The sequence below is a fragment of the Sphaeramia orbicularis genome, chromosome 16, assembly GCF_902148855.1.
Source record: "Sphaeramia orbicularis chromosome 16, fSphaOr1.1, whole genome shotgun sequence".
Taxonomy (NCBI): domain Eukaryota; kingdom Metazoa; phylum Chordata; class Actinopteri; order Kurtiformes; family Apogonidae; genus Sphaeramia; species Sphaeramia orbicularis.
Genome location: NC_043972.1, coordinates 13,151,247 through 13,172,585, shown reverse-complemented (window position 1 = coordinate 13,172,585; position 21,339 = coordinate 13,151,247). Strand labels below are relative to the sequence as shown.

The 21,339-nt window shown below is 40.7% G+C and overlaps 1 protein-coding gene across 1 annotated transcript in view; it reads right to left on the bottom strand.

The window, feature by feature from the left end:
• The window catches only part of LOC115435298 (zinc finger protein 407-like), a 161,772-nt gene that overhangs the window by 86,042 nt on the left and 54,391 nt on the right, over positions 1-21,339 (bottom strand). Inside the window, exons 5-7 of the mRNA XM_030157613.1 lie at positions 19,820-19,903; positions 17,088-17,208; positions 6,247-6,425 (exon numbers count right to left, since the gene is read on the bottom strand). Of these exons, the coding sequence (XP_030013473.1) occupies positions 6,247-6,425; positions 17,088-17,208; positions 19,820-19,903 (384 nt within the window). The remainder of the gene's footprint in view (positions 1-6,246; positions 6,426-17,087; positions 17,209-19,819; positions 19,904-21,339) is intronic.

The following is a 21,339-nucleotide window of genomic DNA, read 5'->3' as shown; positions in this document are numbered from 1 at the left end:
TTACACATGTGCATTACAATTTACAGATCACAGTGGATCTACAAATACACATAACATTCAATAATGGGCAGAATATTGTTAAAATTGCACTTATTTTTCTTAAGGCATTTCAGGTTGTGTGTATTTGTTCAAGTTATTCATGTCTTTTGTAAAATAATAGTTTGTTTTAGTGTAAATATCTTAAAATTACATAAAAATTTTTGCAATTACAAAGAGAAAATTTTTGAGTTGTCATTATTTCTAAGTTATTATTAGTATTTTACTGATCCAATCCACTTGAGATTGAAATGGTCTGAATGTGGAGCCTCAACTAAACTAATTGTTAACATCTTAGTGTAATTTTTGCATTTCACAAATTCATCCCACGGGCTGGACTGGACCCTTTGGTGGGCCGGTTTTGGCCCCCAGGCTGCATGTTTGACACCCCTGGCTTAAGCCAAAGCTGATGGAGATCCAAAGAAATGACATTAAATAGTTCCTATTAAGCCTGTAAATCTGTCTTTGTTGAGTTTCTGAGACGAACCTGAAAAGCCAAACTCCACCCTGTGACAGCATCAGCAGAATGAACCCCCCTGTTTGTCTGAGCTTACATTGTATAGAACAGAACGACTTTTTTCATTAATGCCTATCATGTGAAGGCAACATAAGGACGGTGACACCAAGACGCAGGTTCATCACTAACGCTGACGACTTGATGTCCTATAGGTGTTTTTCAAAGAACTGTGATGCATTGTTTTTTTTTCACATATTTTCCCACATAGAAACGTGTCACATATAACACATTGTTATTAGAAACAGATGTTGATTTTATCGCCGGTGTCTGCGGCTTCATTCACAGCGTCGACAGTGTCATATGCGTTGGGATACCAGGACAAATTTGCATGACATACACACCTGTCCGCCGCCATCCAACATGCCGCCGTAACACAATACGCAAGTAAAACTCCTGAGAGTAATGTTTCATTACATGATGAACAGAAGGTGAAAGCTGGGGAGGGGGGAGGGCTGGGGGGGCTGGGGAGGCACGCTGATGCATAACTTAAGTAAAAGCCATCAAAACCCAGATTTGTTTACAGATTTGTTTAATAAGGAAAAATATATGCAAACAAATGAATTTGCCTGTGGTTGTAACTGTGTATTAAGATCATCACTTCCAAGGCCAGGTCTCCTCCAGCCCTGTACAGTAGCCATCCATCATGCATTATTAAGGAAAATACAATCTGCATAAAGCAGCAACAATGCCTTGAAGAACTTTATTTATTTATTTGTTTTATCTTTTTAGGCACAAAGCAGCACATCCAAGTACTCAGTCCCTGTTAGCTAATTACAAAGCATTTGATCTCTATGCCCCCAAGATGTGCAATTTGCAACCTTGGCTGAAAATTAGGGAAATATTTCACAATTAAAAATAGCAGAATGAAGACAGTGTGACGAAGCTAATGGCGACGTGCTACCTGTGTGTGTGCGGACGGGGACGGCAGACGGCTGATTTAACAGAGCCACTGCCCTGCAACCACACACGACCTCGCTGGAGGGGAAGAGCAAAGACAAAAGGAAACGGAACATTTCCCAGAGCGGCACTAGTCATCGCATACTTCCAGCATTTTAACTAGAAACAAAGTTGCGGCGGAGGCTAATTTAGCCGAGTCACGGCCGTCGGAGGCACCTGTGGCTCCGCTTCTATCTGCGCTGACATCACACATGGCAGCCAAGACAATTGTCATGACCGTTTTATTCAAATGTGTCCTATCAGCAGAATTCCTACCTCACATATCCGGGCTGCTTCCTTTTTTTTTTTTTTTTTTCCCCTCCACATTCTAATCATCATTCCCCTCCATCACTTGCTGGGTCTAATTCCCCCTCTGCGCTCGTTGCAGAGGACCGGGGCTTTCATCCTGGAGAAGGGCTTTAATTCGAAGTGCGACGCTGAATAAAGAAGGGAAGGAACGGAGCGAAGGGAGAGAGTGATGTGGAAAGACAGAGCGGCGGCGGAGACGTCGGGGTGTCAATCAATCGGGCACGGGGGGCGGCGAGGGCCCATGACGGGGGTGCGTTTGATCTGTGTCGTTCAAAGGGGGAACGTGGGGAAGGGCCATCACAGAGCATTTGGCTCCGGCTGCCGGCCCCGACACAGACCAATCACAAGCAGGTTAATTCAACATCTACCTTCCAAATCTTTTCTCCCTGTCTCTTTCTTTTGGTCTGGTTCTGTCGACTTAGATGAAACACTGCTCCTTCCACCCCCCCACCCCCTCCACCACCCCACCCCCTTTCTTCCCTTCTGAAACAGGCACAGATCACAAGTGCACTTTCCACACTTCTCAAACCGACCACTGTTTGATTGGTTTGGTCTTCAGCAGGTGAAAAGTCATTGATTTTCAAGAGGAGTCGTTATGTAATTTACATTCAATTGTCATTAGACATGATTATATTCTTTAATTTACATTAAGAAATTAGCAAAGTAAAGAATTTTGATTGTAATGTAAGAAACAGGATCCTTTTTAGTGTTCTTTTCTGGTGTGAGGACATCGTGCATAGGTTTTACAGATACATGAATAAATACTTTATTGATCCTGAAGGAAATTCAGTTGTTCTGCTGCTCAGTTACACAAAATCAGCAGAACAAATAAAAACATTTAAAAACAGCTCCAGTGTCCCTGTACGTCAGCGTCTGTTCTATGTGGATCAGAACCAGTTGAATGTGTGAGGTTGTCAGGTTCTGTTCTATGTTCCAGTCCTGTGGTCTGGATGCACATCAATCTAACTATAGAAGTGGGCGGGACTTTCACCAGAGGAGAACTCAACTCATCCAGTCATAGTCCTTATATGACTTCTATCAGTGATCAATGGGAACTAGACTGATATCTGGAACCATTTACATGTTTTAAACCATCAACAGATGGACCAGTAGAACCAGTAGTTTTGTCAAAGAAAGATGTTGAAGAAACTGCTGACGAAGATCATAGTGATGACACTGGACACATCATCTTCACAACAGCTCATGGTCGATCAGCTGGTCAGATAAAAACTAGGTAAAATAAACAGCTACTAGCACAACGGCCCGTGAGGAACCCTGATTCTGGATCCTGGACCTCATCATTGTCAGTACCGATGGTGGGATGTTAAAGGGGGGTGGTGTGAAACTCCACATCCCACCCCCCCAGGACCGTTATATGTTGTGTATTCACACATGCTGTACCACATTTGTCCAGCAGTCACCGCCAAAGCGCTCATGTGATTCTGGCCATAGCAACGTGATTATAAGGCTGTTGTATTCAAAATGAATAATATCTCCAAAAATATTGGTCTGATCAACTTGCTGTTTTCACTAGTGTGTTCACTGACCAAAGGTACATAAGAATGACAAACTGCAGCAGTCAACTGTGTACGGCGTTAGTGTGATGCCTGAGACACACACACAGAGTCCACTTCCTTTTTATAATACAGATAGAATATGACATTTTCAATATAAACCTAAAAACTAAGATGTAAAATCCCAAACACAAAGCAAAAGTTCTTTAGTTGTCAACAGGAAGAGAGTAGATGACTAAAAGGTTTCAACAACATGTGATCTTCTTTCTTTTACTGAAACTGAACTGAAATACCAACTTTGGTCCAAAACGTATGGAATGTATTTAATCATGGGTTAAAAAATGCAACGTAAAAAAGCCAACATGCGTCCCTGCAGCTGGACTGGGACATGTGAAAGGACAAACATGGGTAAAGAATCTGAGGTGAACGAGTCAGGGGTCAGAGGTCACAGACTATGGAGAACATAATGTAACGCTGTGTGATTTAGGTGAAGGGTAAAAGGCCATCGAGGAGGAGGAGGAGGAGGAGGAGGAGGAGGAGGAGGAGGAGGAGGAGGAGGAGGAGGTGAGAGGCGAACACCAACAACCCAAATTATACCACGTTTCACAAACTCCAAACTTTTCAAGGTCAAAACATGGAGATTTTCATTGACAATAAGAAATAAAGCCAGCGCTGCCTGAATGTAAGCGTTGTCCAGTAATGCCGCCGCCTGGCCTCTTTCCCATGATGCTCTCCTCCAACTCCAGCGCTTTTATGTAAGGTCAGAGGGATAACAGGATAAAGGCTGTCCTCTCTGCTCCTCTGAAGGACAAGCACTCTGGCGATTGGATTTGGTGGCCTTCAAGGACAAAGGAAGAACACCGAGACACAAAGGAACCAATAGAGAAGGAACAAGATTTCATCTGTCTCTGTGGTCTGAATGATTGGCAGCGATGGCGACACCAGCAATCTGGGAGAGATGCTCTTTGTGGCTGTTTGCCCTCCATCAGCGTTGAATAGCAGAGTCCGATCCACGCACAAAAACGCACCCGAGGGTTATAGAACATCTGACCTCAGGGGGAATAATGGAGGCCGGGCCGCTTCCATTCACCACACGGAGCTTCTGTGGTTAAACGTGTGCGTGTGTTGGAGGATGTTCTACTGGACTGTGAGCCTCTGTCAGATCCCACACACAACCACAAACAGGGATGGGAATCAGTAAGGATTTAACAATTCCCATTCCCTTATCTAAACAGATTGATAATATGACGACCAAGATAGGAAATGCTGTTTCTGTGGTAAAAAGGTGTGCAGCTTTTATGTCACCTAGTTGAACTAAACTAGTGATTCAGTCCTTAGTATTGTCAGTCTTGGATTACTGTCCAGCAGTCTAGTCAAATACAACACTAGAAAATATTAAAAAGTTGCAGATTACACAAAATAGAACCGCTCGCACTGAACTGCAGTGTGGCTACAGAACAAATGTTATTGCGATGCATAACCACTTGAACTGGCTCTCTGTTGAAAAAGATTCCTTTATTCATTACAGGTTTTCTTTAGAAATATTATTAGAACAAAAAAACATCCATCTTGTACAAAAATGTTTGTTTTAGTTCAGATAGACAGTTATGCAACCAGAGGTAATTTTATGCAATGAAAAGAATGATAATATACAGAACTATGTAAGAATGGAACAAACTACTGGAACACATCACACAGGAAAACAGTAAAATGAAATTTAAGATATCAGTCAAGAAACATCTATTGACCATAAATGATTGATACCTGGGTAAATTGAATATATGTCCGTATATACTATACCGCTGCTGACCTAAAGGAGCTGTTGTGTCTGTGTCCTTGTATGTTGTTCATTTTTTTGTATGTGATGCAGTATGTGAAAATTGTTTTGTGGGATTATATTGTATGTTATTGGCATTGACTAGTTGCAAAGATTATTGTAAGGACCCCAGGAAGAATAGGTGTAGATATGGTACAACTAATGGGGATCCGAAAGAAAGAAAGAAAGAAAGAAAGAATTTTGCTTATCGATCCGATTCTCTTATGGATTCTCATTGGTTTAGGGAATAAAAGAGTACAAACGGGTGTGTTTGCATTAACCGTCTTTTATATTTCCATCTGCAAAGAAAATATAACATATACAGTATGAACGAATAATAAGAACAGATGATCTCGGGCCCGATTTGGGGGGGCACCATACAGTGAAAGTGAAACTTAAGATGCTTTACTAATTCCTCTATGTCTACCGTTGTTGTGCACCCCATTTCCTTTTCTGAACCTTCGGAAACTTTTATTTGAGGGGGCAGGGCGTTTGTTGCCCCCACCAGAACTGGGCCTGGATGACACCCTGGTGTTCGCTCTGCCACTAGATTCACAAGTGTCACTAAGTAGCGTATCAAACACGTGACATTCCTGTGAATGAATGTCATGCTGTGGACAAATGTTGGAGTGCCATACTTTCCCGACTATAAGCCGCACCCACCTCGTCTCCAACGTCTCACCATCGATTCACCGATGCCAAGCTTTCGTGCAGCAGCTCTACTTACTTCTTCGTCAGCTGGATCGATTGTTAGCCCAGAAAACATAAATATATTAATCATTTTAGAGCCGCGGGTTCACAGTGTGTGGAAAAAAGTAGCGGCTTATACACCGGAAAGTATGGTATATTGGAGGGATTTCATCCTTTGAATAAATAGAAGCTTTGACAGTGTCAAGGTGGACCTGGTGTCGTCTGTACACCTGAAGCATAGACAGACTGTGGACCGTTTCTACCTCGACGCCATGTTGGTTACATTCTGACTGAAACAATGCAGCGTGTGTGACGTCATCACTCATGTGCAACCAAGGCAGAATCGTTAAGCAGGCATAGGATTCCAAGGAATTGAGCTACTGAGATTCAGTTCTGGATTCCCGCCCCTACTCAGAACTCCCCCTTACCTGCGTGAAGGTAGGCCAGGTCTGGGTTCTCAATGTCAGGGTGGTTCTCCTTCAGGTGGTTACGGAACTCGCTGGGGGAGTTGGTGGCGTAGGAACATTTAGGACAGTTGTACATCTTCACGCCCTCATGTTTCCCTGTGTGGAGGATGTGTTTGCGGATGTTCTCGGCACAGTTGGATCTAAAAGAAAAGAAAAAGAGAAAAAAGACTCATGAATTTAAAAAAAAGAAAGAAAAAAAAAAACAGATAAAAAGATAAGACTCATGAGGGAAAAAATACAAGATAAATGGTTGGAGACAATCCTAAGGTTTCCTGTACTGACATTTTATTATGTTGCACTGATGACACACACACACACACACACACACACACACACACACACACACACACACACACACAGTACAAATCTAAAACTGGGCTTTGGTGCTCAGGGACAAGTCGTGTTTGGACAAATTCTCCAATCATTGGTTGCCTAAAACGCCTCTGAAACAGACCCACTTCCAGTAGATGAGTCACAGACAGGAGTACGTCTCATTCTTCACACACTTCCGTCGTTCTAACTCTAACTCTGTCCGATCTGCTCCACGTCAGTTCCACGCCTCCTGAATGCATCACTGGTACGTCTGAACACATCTGGGCTCTGGTATCTATACGGTGTCATTATGTGAAAGGTGCAGGATTAGGGTGGACCTGGGCGGATGTCGGTGGGGTGGTGGGGGTGGGGGCTCCGGGTTGGTCAGATAGGGTGGACCGAGCTGTGAGCTACTGCAGGGTGGAGGATGTAATGATGTCAGCGCACAGAGTCACACAGCAGCCTCTGATTAATGACACTGACTGACCTGCTCCAGGATCTGTGTAAACCTGCACACAGACACACAACGGACATACAACGGACACACAGCAGACACACAACGGACATGTAAACGGACACACAACAGACACACAACGGGCACACAACAGACACACAAACGGACACACAACAGACACGCAACGGATACACGACCAGACACACAACCAGAGAAATAAACAGATACACAACAGACACACACCCGGAGACACAACAGACAGACAATGGATACACAAATGGACACACAACAGACATACAACCAGACACACAACGGACATACAACAGGCACAAAACGGACAGACAAATGGACACACACACAGAAACACAATGAACACACAAACGGACACACAAACGAATACACAACAGATACACAACGGACACACAAACGGACACAAAACTGACATACAAATGGACACACCCACCATCGTACACACACCCACACACACCTCAGATTCATCCACTGAATAGACATGAAAACACAAAGAACCACACACACATAATGCATCATACAAGCAGGCGTGTGCAACGTGGAATATGGCTTCACACCCACACACACACAGACACCCACCCACACACACCCATGTGCTGATGGATGGGCCACTGGTGCTCAGTTTGGACCTGACATTCTCAGACACTATAAGACCCAATTACTCTCCCTTATCACCTTGGCCGGGACAATAAACCCTCTCAGTGCCATAGCTCACACCGGCCAAGGAGAGGATTTGTTTTCACTTTTGCACAGACGTTGTTCTCCATCATGGGTCCGAGTCCGGTCCGAGTCCGGCCCGGCTCCACCGGGGCCTTAAAAACACACAGTGGGCCTTCATGTAAGAACATCCTCTGGTGGACAATAAACTGAGAGAGGAGGACGATGGGCTCCATCCAAACACGAATTCAACACAAACACTGACTTTCTGTGACTGAACGAACATCAGAAAACACACATCATTAGAAATAAAATGGAATATGAAGAGTGGATCTGAATTGCACTGTTCAGGATTTAGACCAGACCCAACACACAAACACTGAACATGGTATTAGTCATGTCCTAATCTGGTGGTTTAGGCTTCTGATCCGATTTGTTTTATGATTAGTTTTTGCCAATACTGATCTGATACTTTTTACCATTAAATTTAGATTTTATAACAAACATTAATTTCTGGTATATGGTGAACATCCAAACAGCTCTACCCAGCGTTAAAATTAAATGAAACCAATGACCCAAAGGTTTTTATTAGGTTTCATAGCATAAACAACATTATTTATTTATTTTTTTTAACAAACCTACACTAACGGCCATGTCATAGTCAACGCAAGGGCAACATAGAAGTGAACGCAGACGCAGAAGTGAACGCAGACGTGAACGCAGACACCAACGTAGACGTGAAATGCAGGCACCAACGCAGACGTGAACGCAGATGTGAACGCAGATGACAACACAGACACAGACATGAACGCAGAAGCGAACGCAGACACAGAAGTGAACACCAGTGTGAACGCATCGCCCACCATGATATGTGTTTGCGTCTCAAAATGTGCTGTCCATTGTTTTGATACTTGACGCAGTGAATAGGGCTGTGTATTGGCAAGAATCTGGCGATACAATGCAAATCACAATACTAGGATCACGATTCGATATATATCATGATACTGATAAAAAGGCAATTTTTTGTTTGTTTCTCTTTTTAAATGATTATTTCCTGGAAGAATTGAATTACACCTGAAATACGCACAAATACTAAACATATTTTTAAACTTAAATTATGTTTTACAGACATTACAGTTTAAGATCCTGTTCAAATGTTCATATTCTATTGGTTCAGAACTAACATCAGAACAGTATTTTAGTTCAGTCCCAACAAAGGAACTACCATCTGCCTCTCAGACAGTAAATAGTACTTTTAGGAGGCTTCAAATAACCATTATTTAATAAAACAATGTTAAATAATAATAAATAATATATACATAATAAAGAAAAAAAAATCAACATCCACAATATCTGCATTTGAATAAATACCTAAAAATATTGATACAGCACTTTTTACAATCGATACAGTATTGTGAAATAAAATATCGCGATACGTTACAGAGCTGATATTTTCTAACACCCCTAGCAGTGACACGTGTAGTATCGTACGTCACCAGCGGGGGCAATACGCAAGCAATGTAGTCGAATTTAACACGTTGTTATATTTACAGAAGAAGAAGATGACAGTGATTCTCTGGCAGAAACTGAGTCACTGGACCCAGCAGATCGGACACAGACATTTGGAAATATTGGAAATGCCTGTCCCCGTTTAGAATCTGCATAGACCGAACAACAGATCAGAATTCCCCGTCCTGATTCTGGACATATTGCACATACATACATAAAATGTCCGGTGCAACAAACATCAGAATACACTCTTCTTCAGTACACATTTGGATCCAAATATTGTAATACAGTTTGACACCTGGACTGTACCAGACTCAGAGCTGCCCCCTGCTGCACCAGTGGTGTAATGCATGTTGAGCGCCACCTGACTCACTTGTGTTCCACGTATTAACTATGAAAGGAAATGTGTTGCACATGTTGTCTATGTGGGCAGCCTTAGTCAGGTCATATAAAAAACCACGTCCAATCCAGTCCAGTATTTGTAGTTTATTATACCTCTTAAAAAAACAAATAAAAAACAAACTATTAAAATTTAAAAATTAAAAAAAAAAAAAAAAATCAAGCAATCGGGTAACTTAGATTTTCCTTTTCTTCTCTGGGCTCTACAGTCACTCTACATTCAGCTTCAGTCTTGTAGTTCTCATACTCGGTCATGTGATACTTTTGTGACGAATCAAATTTGTTCAGATAAAGTGAGCCCTTAAACAGAAAATTTGCTGTTATCATGGGTGGGGTCTCAGTAGCAGTTAGGACTATTCTTAAACACTGGAAAACCCCTAAAGCCCCACAGTTTAAAGAATGGGTCAACATGATGATAAAGACTGCTTCATATGAAGGTATGCTTCATAAGTTGAACAATAGGGAGGGAGCCACAGCATCAGTTTGGGAGCAATTCTGGTCTTACATAACTATGACTGACAGTCAGCAGGATGACAGCTGAACTACTTCCCTCTTGTATCTTGTATTTGTTAATTTATTTATTTACCTATTTATTTATCCATTTTATTTTATTTTTTTTCTTCTTGAGAACTTCCACGCTTTGTAGCATTTTTTGATACTTTTTATGTATGTATAGAAGCCCTGTTTGTTAACATTAAGCAACATTGTATGAATGTCGTGTACCAAGTGAAAACTCTAATAAAAACTTGAATTGTGAGCCCTGATTCTCCCTCCTCAAAAACTGACCCACGGGTCACTTTTCCATGGGGGTCACTATTCTATCTGACACCGGTCCTCAAATCCACTACCCTCCAGATGTTCTACTGAACTCACCTGCAGACGAGGCTCCTTTACCCAGAAGTGTCTGCATTGGCCTCAGGTGGAGTAAAAAAACACTGATGTGTGAGGAGCTAAAGGATCTAAATGAGGCCGATTTACATGAGGTGATGATGCATAAATTGCAAAATCCTTGAAATTTACACAAAGCCTCAATCAGTTCCCATCTGAGTGGTCTCTATTGTTGTGATAAGTTTGTTCGCATCCATCACTAATGGGTATAATAATAACAGGTTCACAGACAAATCAAGGCCACATCTGTTGACTTCTCTGCACAGAGTCATGAAAAGTAGACAGACTTAAGAATTTAAACTGTCACATGCTCAGAAATTAACGCAAATCACCGCAGTAAAAAATGCATTAAATACTAAAAGTGAGCTGATTTCTTATTCGGAAATGGGAGCATAAATAGATAAAATTTTCAGCAGAGCTAAAAGGTTCTAAAGAGAGCGCGGGCGGATTCCTAGGGGGGCCGTGCTATCTCTCAGATATGGTAATGGCGTAATTGTCATATTAAAACAACACAACGTGCGTTTAGGAGTCAGCAGGTGTCACAGTTAGTGAAAGCCCACACCAGCCCTCCTACTATACACTGGATTAATTAGTCCAACACTGTTTCAACTTCCTCCCCCATCCGTGCACTCGCCATGGGAACCAGCCATACTGATGCTCAACAGATACATCACCCCTTCTCCGCCGCCGCCGAGTTGCTCCCCTTTATTTCAGCCATTTCCATATTCCTCCTCCCGAACGCCGTATGATAATGGGAGAGGTGTAATTGAGAGGCGCTTCGTTAGAGGAGATTTAAATGTGCTTTTTCTTTGTGTGTGTTAAGAGTTGTGTGTGTGTGTGTGTGTGTGTGTGTGTGTGGGGGGGGGGGGGGGGGGGGGGGGGGGGGGGGGCGTATTTGGATCGGCGGTGCCATTTGGATCCTACTCTGCCAAGGAGGCCCCGTTATCATCATTAATGCGTTCATTTCTCCCTTCACTTTACGAGGTCGTGCACCTCCCTGGCACTGACGGTGAGCGTGTCATCCTCAAAGCTGCCTTCGCCTCCGATTCCAACGGGGTTTGAACAGGTAGATTGAAACGCATTCAATAAACAATAATAGCCCCGCAAGGATGGGAATGTGGCACCACTAAGTGGCTACGTATCAATTAGACCGTTTAAGATGCCACGGTGACTTTAACCAGACAAAAAAAAAGGGGAAAAAACGCCTCATTTGGAACAATAGAAACCGTCCCTTAAACACTAAAGTAAAGAAGTTTTCCAGTTTGCATAAATAGCAGCAGAATAGTCAAACAGACATCATTAATTGACAGCCCGTGACTCCCAGTGCAATATCATTAGAATATTTTTTACCACTGTTCCCAACTATAATTATCCTGCTCTATTATCTGTGTGTGTGAATAGCAGATGAGTGGCATTTGATGGATCATTCACTCCCCGCTCATTTACATGCGCTTCAGAATCAGCCTTGATGGAGATAACATTGAACCACCGCTGTCGGGGTTTGCATCCACAACATGGGATGTGGATCCGGTTTCATGGTTTCACGGAGAAAAGCACTTGTATCATGTAAAAGAGACACGCAGCGTTTTGTCTGAGACTGAAAACACATGGATTTGACTCTGAAGCAGGTTTAGATTGAAGCAAGGACGGTCTAACTCCTGGTGATGCGTTCAGGGACACCAGAGACAGCAGCATTTTAACCTGGATTCAGACGTTAAAGGTAGGTTCAAGATGGGTCCTCACATGGGTCTGGGGACCTCACATGGGTCTGGGGTCCTCATGGGAGTCTGGGGTCCTCACATGGGTCTGGGGTCCTCACATGGGTCTGGAGCCCTCACATGGGTCTGAAGCCCTCACATGGGTCTGGAGTCCTCATGGGGGGCTGGGACCCTCATAGGGGTCTGGGGTCCTCACATGGTTCTGGGGTTCTCATGGGGGTCTGGGGCCCTCATATGGGTCTGGGGTCCTCATGGGGGGCTGGGGCCCTTACATGGGTCCGGGGTCCTCATGGGGGGCTGGGGCCCTCACATGGGACTGGGGTCCTCATGGGGGTCTGGAGTCCTCACATGGGTCTGGGATCCTCACATGGGTCTGGGATCCTCACATGGGTCTGGGGTCCTTATGGGGGTCTTGGGCCCTCAGCTCCATTCCTCATCCCACATTATTTTGCCATCGAGGTGCCCCCCCATCCACCCCTGGAGCCCCCCCACATGTTAATTGAGCCTCTAATTTACAGTTTAATTTGCTTCTATCTGTAACGATCATGAAGTATCAGATTGGAACAGTTCTGGTGTTACAGTCGGGTTGGACAGATTTATACAGAAGAGGAAACACTGTGTGTATACATATATATATATATATATATATATATATATACACACACACACACACAGACACACACACACACAGGGTGGGGAAGCAAAATTTACAATATTTTGAGGCAGGGATTGAAAGACAGTGTATGACCAATTAGTTTATTGAAAGTCATGAGAATTTATTTGCCACAAGAAAATTGACATAATAGAAAATGTTTTTATTCTATGTGTCCTCCTTCTTTCTCAATAACTGCCTTCACACGCTTCCTGAAACTTGCGCAAGTGTTCCTCAAATATTCAGGTGATAACTTCTCCCATTCTTCTTTAATAGTATCTTCCAGACTTTCTCGTAATAGTTTTGCTCATAGTCATTCTCTTCTTTCCATTATAAACAGTCTTTATGGACACTCCAACTATTTTTGAAATCTCCTTTGGTGTGACGAGTGCATTCAGCAAATCACACACTCTTTGACATTTGCTTTCCTGATTACTCATATGGGCAAAAGTTTCTGAAAAGGTATGGATAATAGTGTTAGGTATGATTATGACATCAGTATATGTTTGGTTTCAAAACAATTGACGTAGTGCCTGCTGAGAAAAAACAACTAAATGTTCATTGTAAATTTTGCTTCCCCACCCTGTGTGTATGTATATATATATATATATATATATATATATATATATATATATATATATATATATATATATATTTATACACACACACACACACATACATATAAACACACAGTACTGTGTAAAAGTTCAGGCTTCCTTCAGATCAGTTGTTTTTGTAGCGTTCAAATGAACATGTATATTTATTTCTCAGTCTCTTTTTCAGATACAAGAAAATACAGTAAATCTGTCACAGCCTTAAAAGACAAAAACAAACAGAACTAAATAGGTTAAAGGTTAAAGTCAGTATTTAGTGTGACCTCTGACCCCATGACAACAAGCAGCATAACCCGTTACAAACATGTGGTATGTGTTGGATTCCAGCTGCACATGAAAACATCATACTGGCTAAAACGACACCATCAGCCCCAATCTAAATTTAAATAGAAAATCTAGTTTTTAGAGGAAAAAAAAAAAAAAATCAAGATTTTCTTTTTGGCCGAAGTCATGCAGCTCTAGTGTGTGTGTGTGTGTGTGTGTGTGTGTGTGTGTGTGTGTGTGTGTGTGTGTGTGTGTGTGTATAAAATGGCACTCTGACCATGTGTGTGTGTTTGTTGTATTTCCAGTGGTTTAACGTTCCTACATATTAGTTCTAATATTTTATATATCTGTTCCAGAGCCATGCATTAAATATTTATTTATGTATCTTTCATTTTTCCACTGAATCCACATGGAAATGATACTGTGTGGGTCGGACACCAACTGTGAGTGAATTAAATTGATATTGATATTTGGAGTTTGGCTGTGACCTACAGATGCCTCATGTATCAGTCAATAACAGTATCCATGTCATTCAGACAGATGGATCTGTGCAGTCAGATTAAAGGATCTGGATGACTGAGTCTGGCTTAAATGGGACTGAAAGACGTTAAAATACAAACTAGCTCTATATTTATAATGAAGGTGTCTTTGTTTATGTGGATAAATGACCAGACAAACTAAATAAAGGAACAGAAGGGGAACATCTGCATCATGACCTAAACTCTACATTCTGGAGCAGATTTGACCTCAGACTTTTGACCTTTGACCTCAGACTTTTGACCTTTGACCTTTTATTCAGATTTTCACTGAGATTCAGATGAGTTTTATTCATACATGTGTTTTCATCCTGCTGTTTTAACTGGTGAGTATTGGATTAAAATTCCATAGAACATTCACTAAATAAAATGGAGTTACTTCACACAGTTGGTGTCAAACTCTTCAAATGTAAACATGAAAAATTAGAATCAAATAAACACTTTAGAACATTAACTGTATATTCTGCTGCAGTGGAAACAGGACTCACTTTATACTTATTCATATTTCTAATACTTTATAATACAGTCCTTACTGTCACCTGTCCATCCTGGACATTTACTATTGATACTGAACTCACTTGTGTGAGTGTATTTTTTTTCTCTTGACCGATTTTATATTTGCCTATATTCTTGTAGGTTTTTTAATTGATGTGTCTACTTTTACAGGAACATAAAAACTAAATTTTGTTGCCCTGTACAGTGGTATTTTTGCAGTGACAATACAACTTATTCTACATATTCTATAATATTCCATTCTATATTATTCTATTTATTCTAATTATTCTGTTCTATCTATTCTATTCTATTTATTCTATTCTGCTTTATCTGTTCTGTTCTATCACTTCTATTTTATTCTACTCCATCTGTTCTACCTATTTATCTTCTATTCTATTGTATTCATTCATTCATTCATTCATTTTCTGAACCCGCTTTATCCTCATTAGGGTCACGGGGGTCACTTGGAGCCTATCCCAGCTACATAGGGGCGAAGGCGGGGTACACCCTGGACAAGTCGCCAGTTCATCACAGGGCTGAACATATAGAGACAAACAATCACTCTCACATTCACACCTATGGGCAATTTAGATTAACCAATTAACCTATTGGTGCATATTTTTGGATGGTGGGAGGAAGCCGGAGTACCCGGAGAGAACCCACGCAGACACGGGGAGAACATGCAAACTCCACACAGAAAGGTCCCACCCCCCATCGACTGGTGTTGGAATCGAACCCAGGACCTTCTTGCTGTGAGGCACGAGTGCTAACCACTGCACCACCGTGTCGCCCGTCTATTGTATTCTATTTATTCTTATTCTTATTGTATTGTATTCTATTCTATTTGTTCTACATATTTATCTTCTATTCTATTCTATTCTATTCTAGTCTTATTCTATTCTATCTGTTCTACCTATTTGTCTTCTATTCTATCTGTTCTACCTATTTCTATTCTATTCTGTTCTATTCTTTTCTCATCTTATTCTATTCTATTTGTTCTACCTATTTGTCTTCTATTCTATTCTATTCTATTCTATCTGTTCTTCCTATTTGTCTTCTATTCTATTGTATTCTATTTATTCTATTCTATCTGTTCCACATATTTATCTTCTATTCTATTTTATTCTGTTCTATTTATTCTTATTCTATTCTATTCTATTCTAGTCTTATTCTATTCTGTCTGTCCTACCTATTTGTCTTCTATTCTCTGTTCTACCTATTTCTATTCTATTCTTTTCTCGTCTTATTCTATTCTATTTGTTCTACCTATTTGTCTTCTATTCTATTCTATTCTATTCATTCTATTCTGTTCTATTCCATTCTGTTCTATTTGTTCTACCTATTCGTCTTCTATTCTATTCTATTCTATTCTATTCTATTCTATTCTATTCTATTCTATTCGTTCTACCTATTTGTCTGCTATTGTATTCTATTCTATCTGTTCTACTCATTTCTATTCTATTCTATTGTATTCTATTCTATTCTATTCTATTCTGAGCTGATCCTATCTCCTCCCCTTGATCAGATCCTGTGCTAATTGTGTGATAATGTTGTGAATAAAAGGTTGACGGTGGTTGTGTTGGTTTTTATTTCCACTGAGTAGAAAACAGACCAAACGAGCAGGTGAAGCAATCGACCAAACGACTTTATCACAGAGGGAAAAATGAGCGCACACTAAATCTGAACTCAATGGCTTTGAGCTCGTTCCCTTTCACACTCGTCTGCCACAACCTGACGACGAGGAATGTTAGCGGAGCACCGGAGGAAGATGGGCCACGCCAGACAAAACTTTTTCAATTTCACCGACAATTTCCTGTGTAATTACTGATGTGGTGTGATGGCGTTTTAATGACAGGCCTGTGTGTGTGTGTGTGTGTGTGTGTGTGTGTGTCGGTGGGTCTGGGCCTCTTGTGTAGATTAGACCCCACCGGCCTCCACCTCTCACATCCAACCTCATACACACAAACCCATTGGCATTAACCTCCCCCCCCCCCCCCCCCCCCCCCGACACACACACACACACACACACACATACCCCCTCCACCTCTCACATCCAACCTCATACACACAAACCCATCGGCATTAAACCTCCCCACCCCCTCCACCCCTCTAAACTACCCACAATGCCACCTGCTATCTCACCATCACACTGTTCCATCCTCTCATACCCCCCGCAGCACCTCCCATCATCACCACCCATCAACCCCCAGATCATCAGAGCCACAGTGGCGGCTATTAGCGCCACCAAGCGTGGGTGGGGCAATGAGCCGGTACCTGTAGTCGCACCAGGGGCAGCCGTACGGTTTCTCCCCGGTGTGAACCCGTTTGTGCCGAGACAGGTGGGACTGGGTGGTGGAGGCGAAGCTGCAGAACTTACATTTGAAGGGTCTCTCTCCTGGGGGGGGGGGCACAAGAGACAGAAATGGAGACGACATCATTAAAATACAGGGGAAAAAAAAAAAAAAAAATATATATATATATTCACCTGCTTTGGATTCACCGTCCAATTTAAAATCCTGTTCATTTACTAAAGAAAATGATGGATCAATTATGTCAGAGGTCACATACAGCATAAAAGAAATAGAATAGAATAGAAAAGAAAAGAACAGAGTACAACAGAATAGAAAACAGAATAGAACAGAGTAGAAAAGAATAAAACAGTAGAATAGAATAGAACAGAACAGAATACAGTAGAACAGAAGAGAATAGAACAGAGTAGAGTAAAATAGAACAGAAAACAGAACAGAATAGAACAGAGTAGTAGAACAGAATAGAATAAAACAGAACAGAGTAGAATAGAATAGAATAGAATAGAATAGAATAGAATAGAATAGAATAGAATAGAATAGAATAGAATAGAATAGAATAGAACAGAATAGAATAGAACATGAAACTTAACTTATTTTATTTAATTTTATCTTATTTAATTTGATTTTATTTTATGGATTAGATTAGACATGTACTGGTTGTATCTGTGGTTCGTACACATTTTTCAAAGTCCAATTCCAGCCCTTTTAAGAGTCATTTTAAGAGTTATTTTAAGGGTTATTTTAACCTTACCACTGGGGTCAAATCCATAAACTACAGGTAAACATGTATTCGGGATTATATTTTCACTCATTATTACAATAACGTACATTGTATTATGCTGTAAACATTTAAATTACACCTCACGACAGTGAAAAGTTTAGAAAGTTTTATCCAAAAAAAAGGGAAGTCACTTGGTGTTCTTCAGACACACTCACACCAAAGACAAAGACAAGGACGACTGTCCCCACCATTGAAAGCTTTCGTCCACTTATTTTATGCAGAACTGAATCTGACTCAGGGCCTGATCTGTAAAGACGCTGCTATAACTAAAGGAGGGCCTTTTAATAGGATTATTTATATTTATATTCAATATTTATGCTTTGTACAGGATAGGTTTTATCCTGTGTTAGACTACAGTTATTCTTGTATTTTTACCTTTCATTCCATTGTCGTATCTGTATCTATATTTGGTTTTTAAACTGTTTGTCTATTTGCTTCATCGACTGTTTATTTGACTGTTGCTTATTTTCATATTCATCTAATTCTGTAAAGACCTGTGACGCTCTACAAATAAAACTGAACTATTGTATGTCATGTCCTGCTTTTCTGTTCTGTATTTACTGTTGTCTGTTTATCTGCCCAGGGACTGCAGGTGTAAATGAGCTCTTTGTTAACTCTGGTACAGTCATGTGATTGGACACGGTCCCTGTCAAATAAACATGAAAGCAAAGTAAAGATGAAGATTATAAGTTTATACTTCTTCTTCCTACTCCTTTTCTTGCAAAATTCAGACTTGGACGTACTTGAAGATAGATTCTGTTCATTTAAATGTTATTTTGTTTTTGTCTTATTTTGCTTTGTTTTGTTTTATTTCTTTGCATATTTGAAATAAATAAATAAAGACCTTTGCTTTTTGACATAAAGTTTTATTTTTCTAAATGTACCACGTCCCTGTAAGTAGGTTTGGTTTTCCATCTAACCTGGCAGAGTTAATATCAAAAATAAATAAATAAATCACATCAGAGTTAGAATTCAAATACTTTCCAGATCTTGAAAACACAACATTGAAATTCAACCATTTTCCAGGATTTCAAACACTTGTATGAACCCTGTGATGATGATGCCGGCATCATAGTTATGGAATCTGTAATATAACCTTTCTCACAGTGCATTTAGTGTAAACCAACGCTACATTTATAGCTTATTATCATGGCATTTAATGCAGACTGTTTATCACATGGTTCCAGTGACATTTGCATAGAATATTATGAGGAACGTATATGATATTATATAAGAATAGGTGGATTCGACTGGAGATCTAAACCCAACAATTAACATCAGCCTTAAAAACTTGAATCTGTCAAACTGAGACTGTGTCAGATGGATGGGGGGTTGGTGGTGGTGGGGGGGGTCGTCACTGCTGCATGACAACAGATATGAATATGCAACTAAATGAGTGGAATTGACATGTGTCAACAGGGGGAAGACGACTGGAAATGGAGGTTTTCAGGGGGAAAACGGCAGCGAAAGTGAGGAGCAAACAAAATGAATTATGAAAATCTAAATGAATATTTATAACAGGAGTCTTGATCCTTGGACGGCCGCCAGACAACGGTTAAGAACAATATTTGTTTCACTATCCCAATTTCTAAAAAAGCTCTCGTTATTGACAGCCTATCTGAAAAATGCAATTTCCCTAAGCGACAGAATGACATGGTGAAATGATAACTGAAATTAAAAATCTGAGATTCAGTCAGCCATACTGGTACACATGCCCATCACTGACAGCAGCACGTCACGCCCTTGTGTGTGTGTGTGTGTGTGTGTGTGTGTGTGTGTGTGTGTAACAGACCTACACTGACTGGAAAAATGAGTAAAACTAAGCCTGACACTTCAGTGTTATTGTTGTTGTTGCTATGGAAGTTGTTATTGTTGTTGTTGTTGTAGCTGTCGCTGCTGTTGTTATTGTTGTTTACCTGTGTGTTGGCGTCTGTGTTTGGTCAGGGCATGTCTTGTGCCTCCAGCAAACCCACACAGGTCACACAGGTAGGACTTCTCACCTGCAGACGAACACAAACACAAACACAAACACAGTCACATAGCCATAATGCATCCGGTTGATGCTGGTTTGAATTGTACAGTTTCTATTCAGTTTGGAGAATTCAGTTGATCTTTAAGTATCAGAAACCTTCAGTCAGATGATGTTCAGATAAAAGAGGTTTGTAAATGTTCTGTGTGTGTCTTTAAATGTTGTTTTGTAACAGAGAAAACATCTACAACAAATACAAATACTAATAATACTCATACTAATAATAATAGTAATAATAATAATAACAATACTCATACTACTACTACTACAACTAATAATAATAATACCAACAATAACAGACAAATGTCACATAGGATCCATACAGAACTGACAGATTTACCAGTTAATGTATAAAATAACCAAACCAATCCTTTAACACAATATAAAACTACAAAAGCACTCAGAGAGTGCAGACCTCTGCCAAGGCAGATCAGCACCCCCCCCCCCCTCAATGTATTATTATTGATGTAATAATGTCACACCTGTATGTGCAATACACATCTGTGCAATAAATTATTTATAAATATGTATATATTATGTGCAAATATATTTATCTGGTAACTCTCCATTTTTATTCTGATGGCTCTTCTTATTCTGTCCACCTGTAAACTACAGCTGAACGGAGTCCAAGAAAAATTTCCCCACAGGGACAATAAAGTATATCTTATCTTACCTTACCTAACAACAACAACAACAACAACAACAACAACAACAATAATGATAACAATAATAGTAATAATAATAATAATAATAATAATAATAATAATAATAATAATAATAATAATAAAGGGTCAGAGGGAATGAATGACAGTGTTTTACTGCCGAAGAGCCGCTGAGCAAAGCATCTGGTGTGAATTTGAGTGTGGCTGATGAGACCCGTACAGTACCAGAGGAGGACTCTGTTCACTCTGTCTTCTGAGTGAGCATGTGAACAGCGGGTGTGTTTGGCAGCAGTCACAGATCACTAGTGTAGATCCATCAGAGCTCTCACTGCTAACTAATTCCTCCAATCACATGGATCCGTGTAAATATGTCAAATGGGGGACGGGAAATTGCCAGTGTGGTTTATTGACTGTGATAAAATCTGAAAAGCACCGCTGAACATAATTACATACTTGTCAGAGCCATAAAAATTAGCTTTATTATCAATGGGATGGTTTTGTACAACTTCATTTGGGGGCGATGCCTTCCAGATGGGGAGCGTGGAGAGCGTTCGCACACTCCTCCTCTCCTCCTGCATCTGGCTCCGTCATTAACAGCATTATGGGCTCGCTCTGTTCCTCTGAGCCATCGCATGAGGCAGTCACACTCGTCTGCTCACACACACACACACACACACACACACACACACACACACACACCTACATTTATGAGACAGTTCCACATACAATAAAAAATCATGTGCTC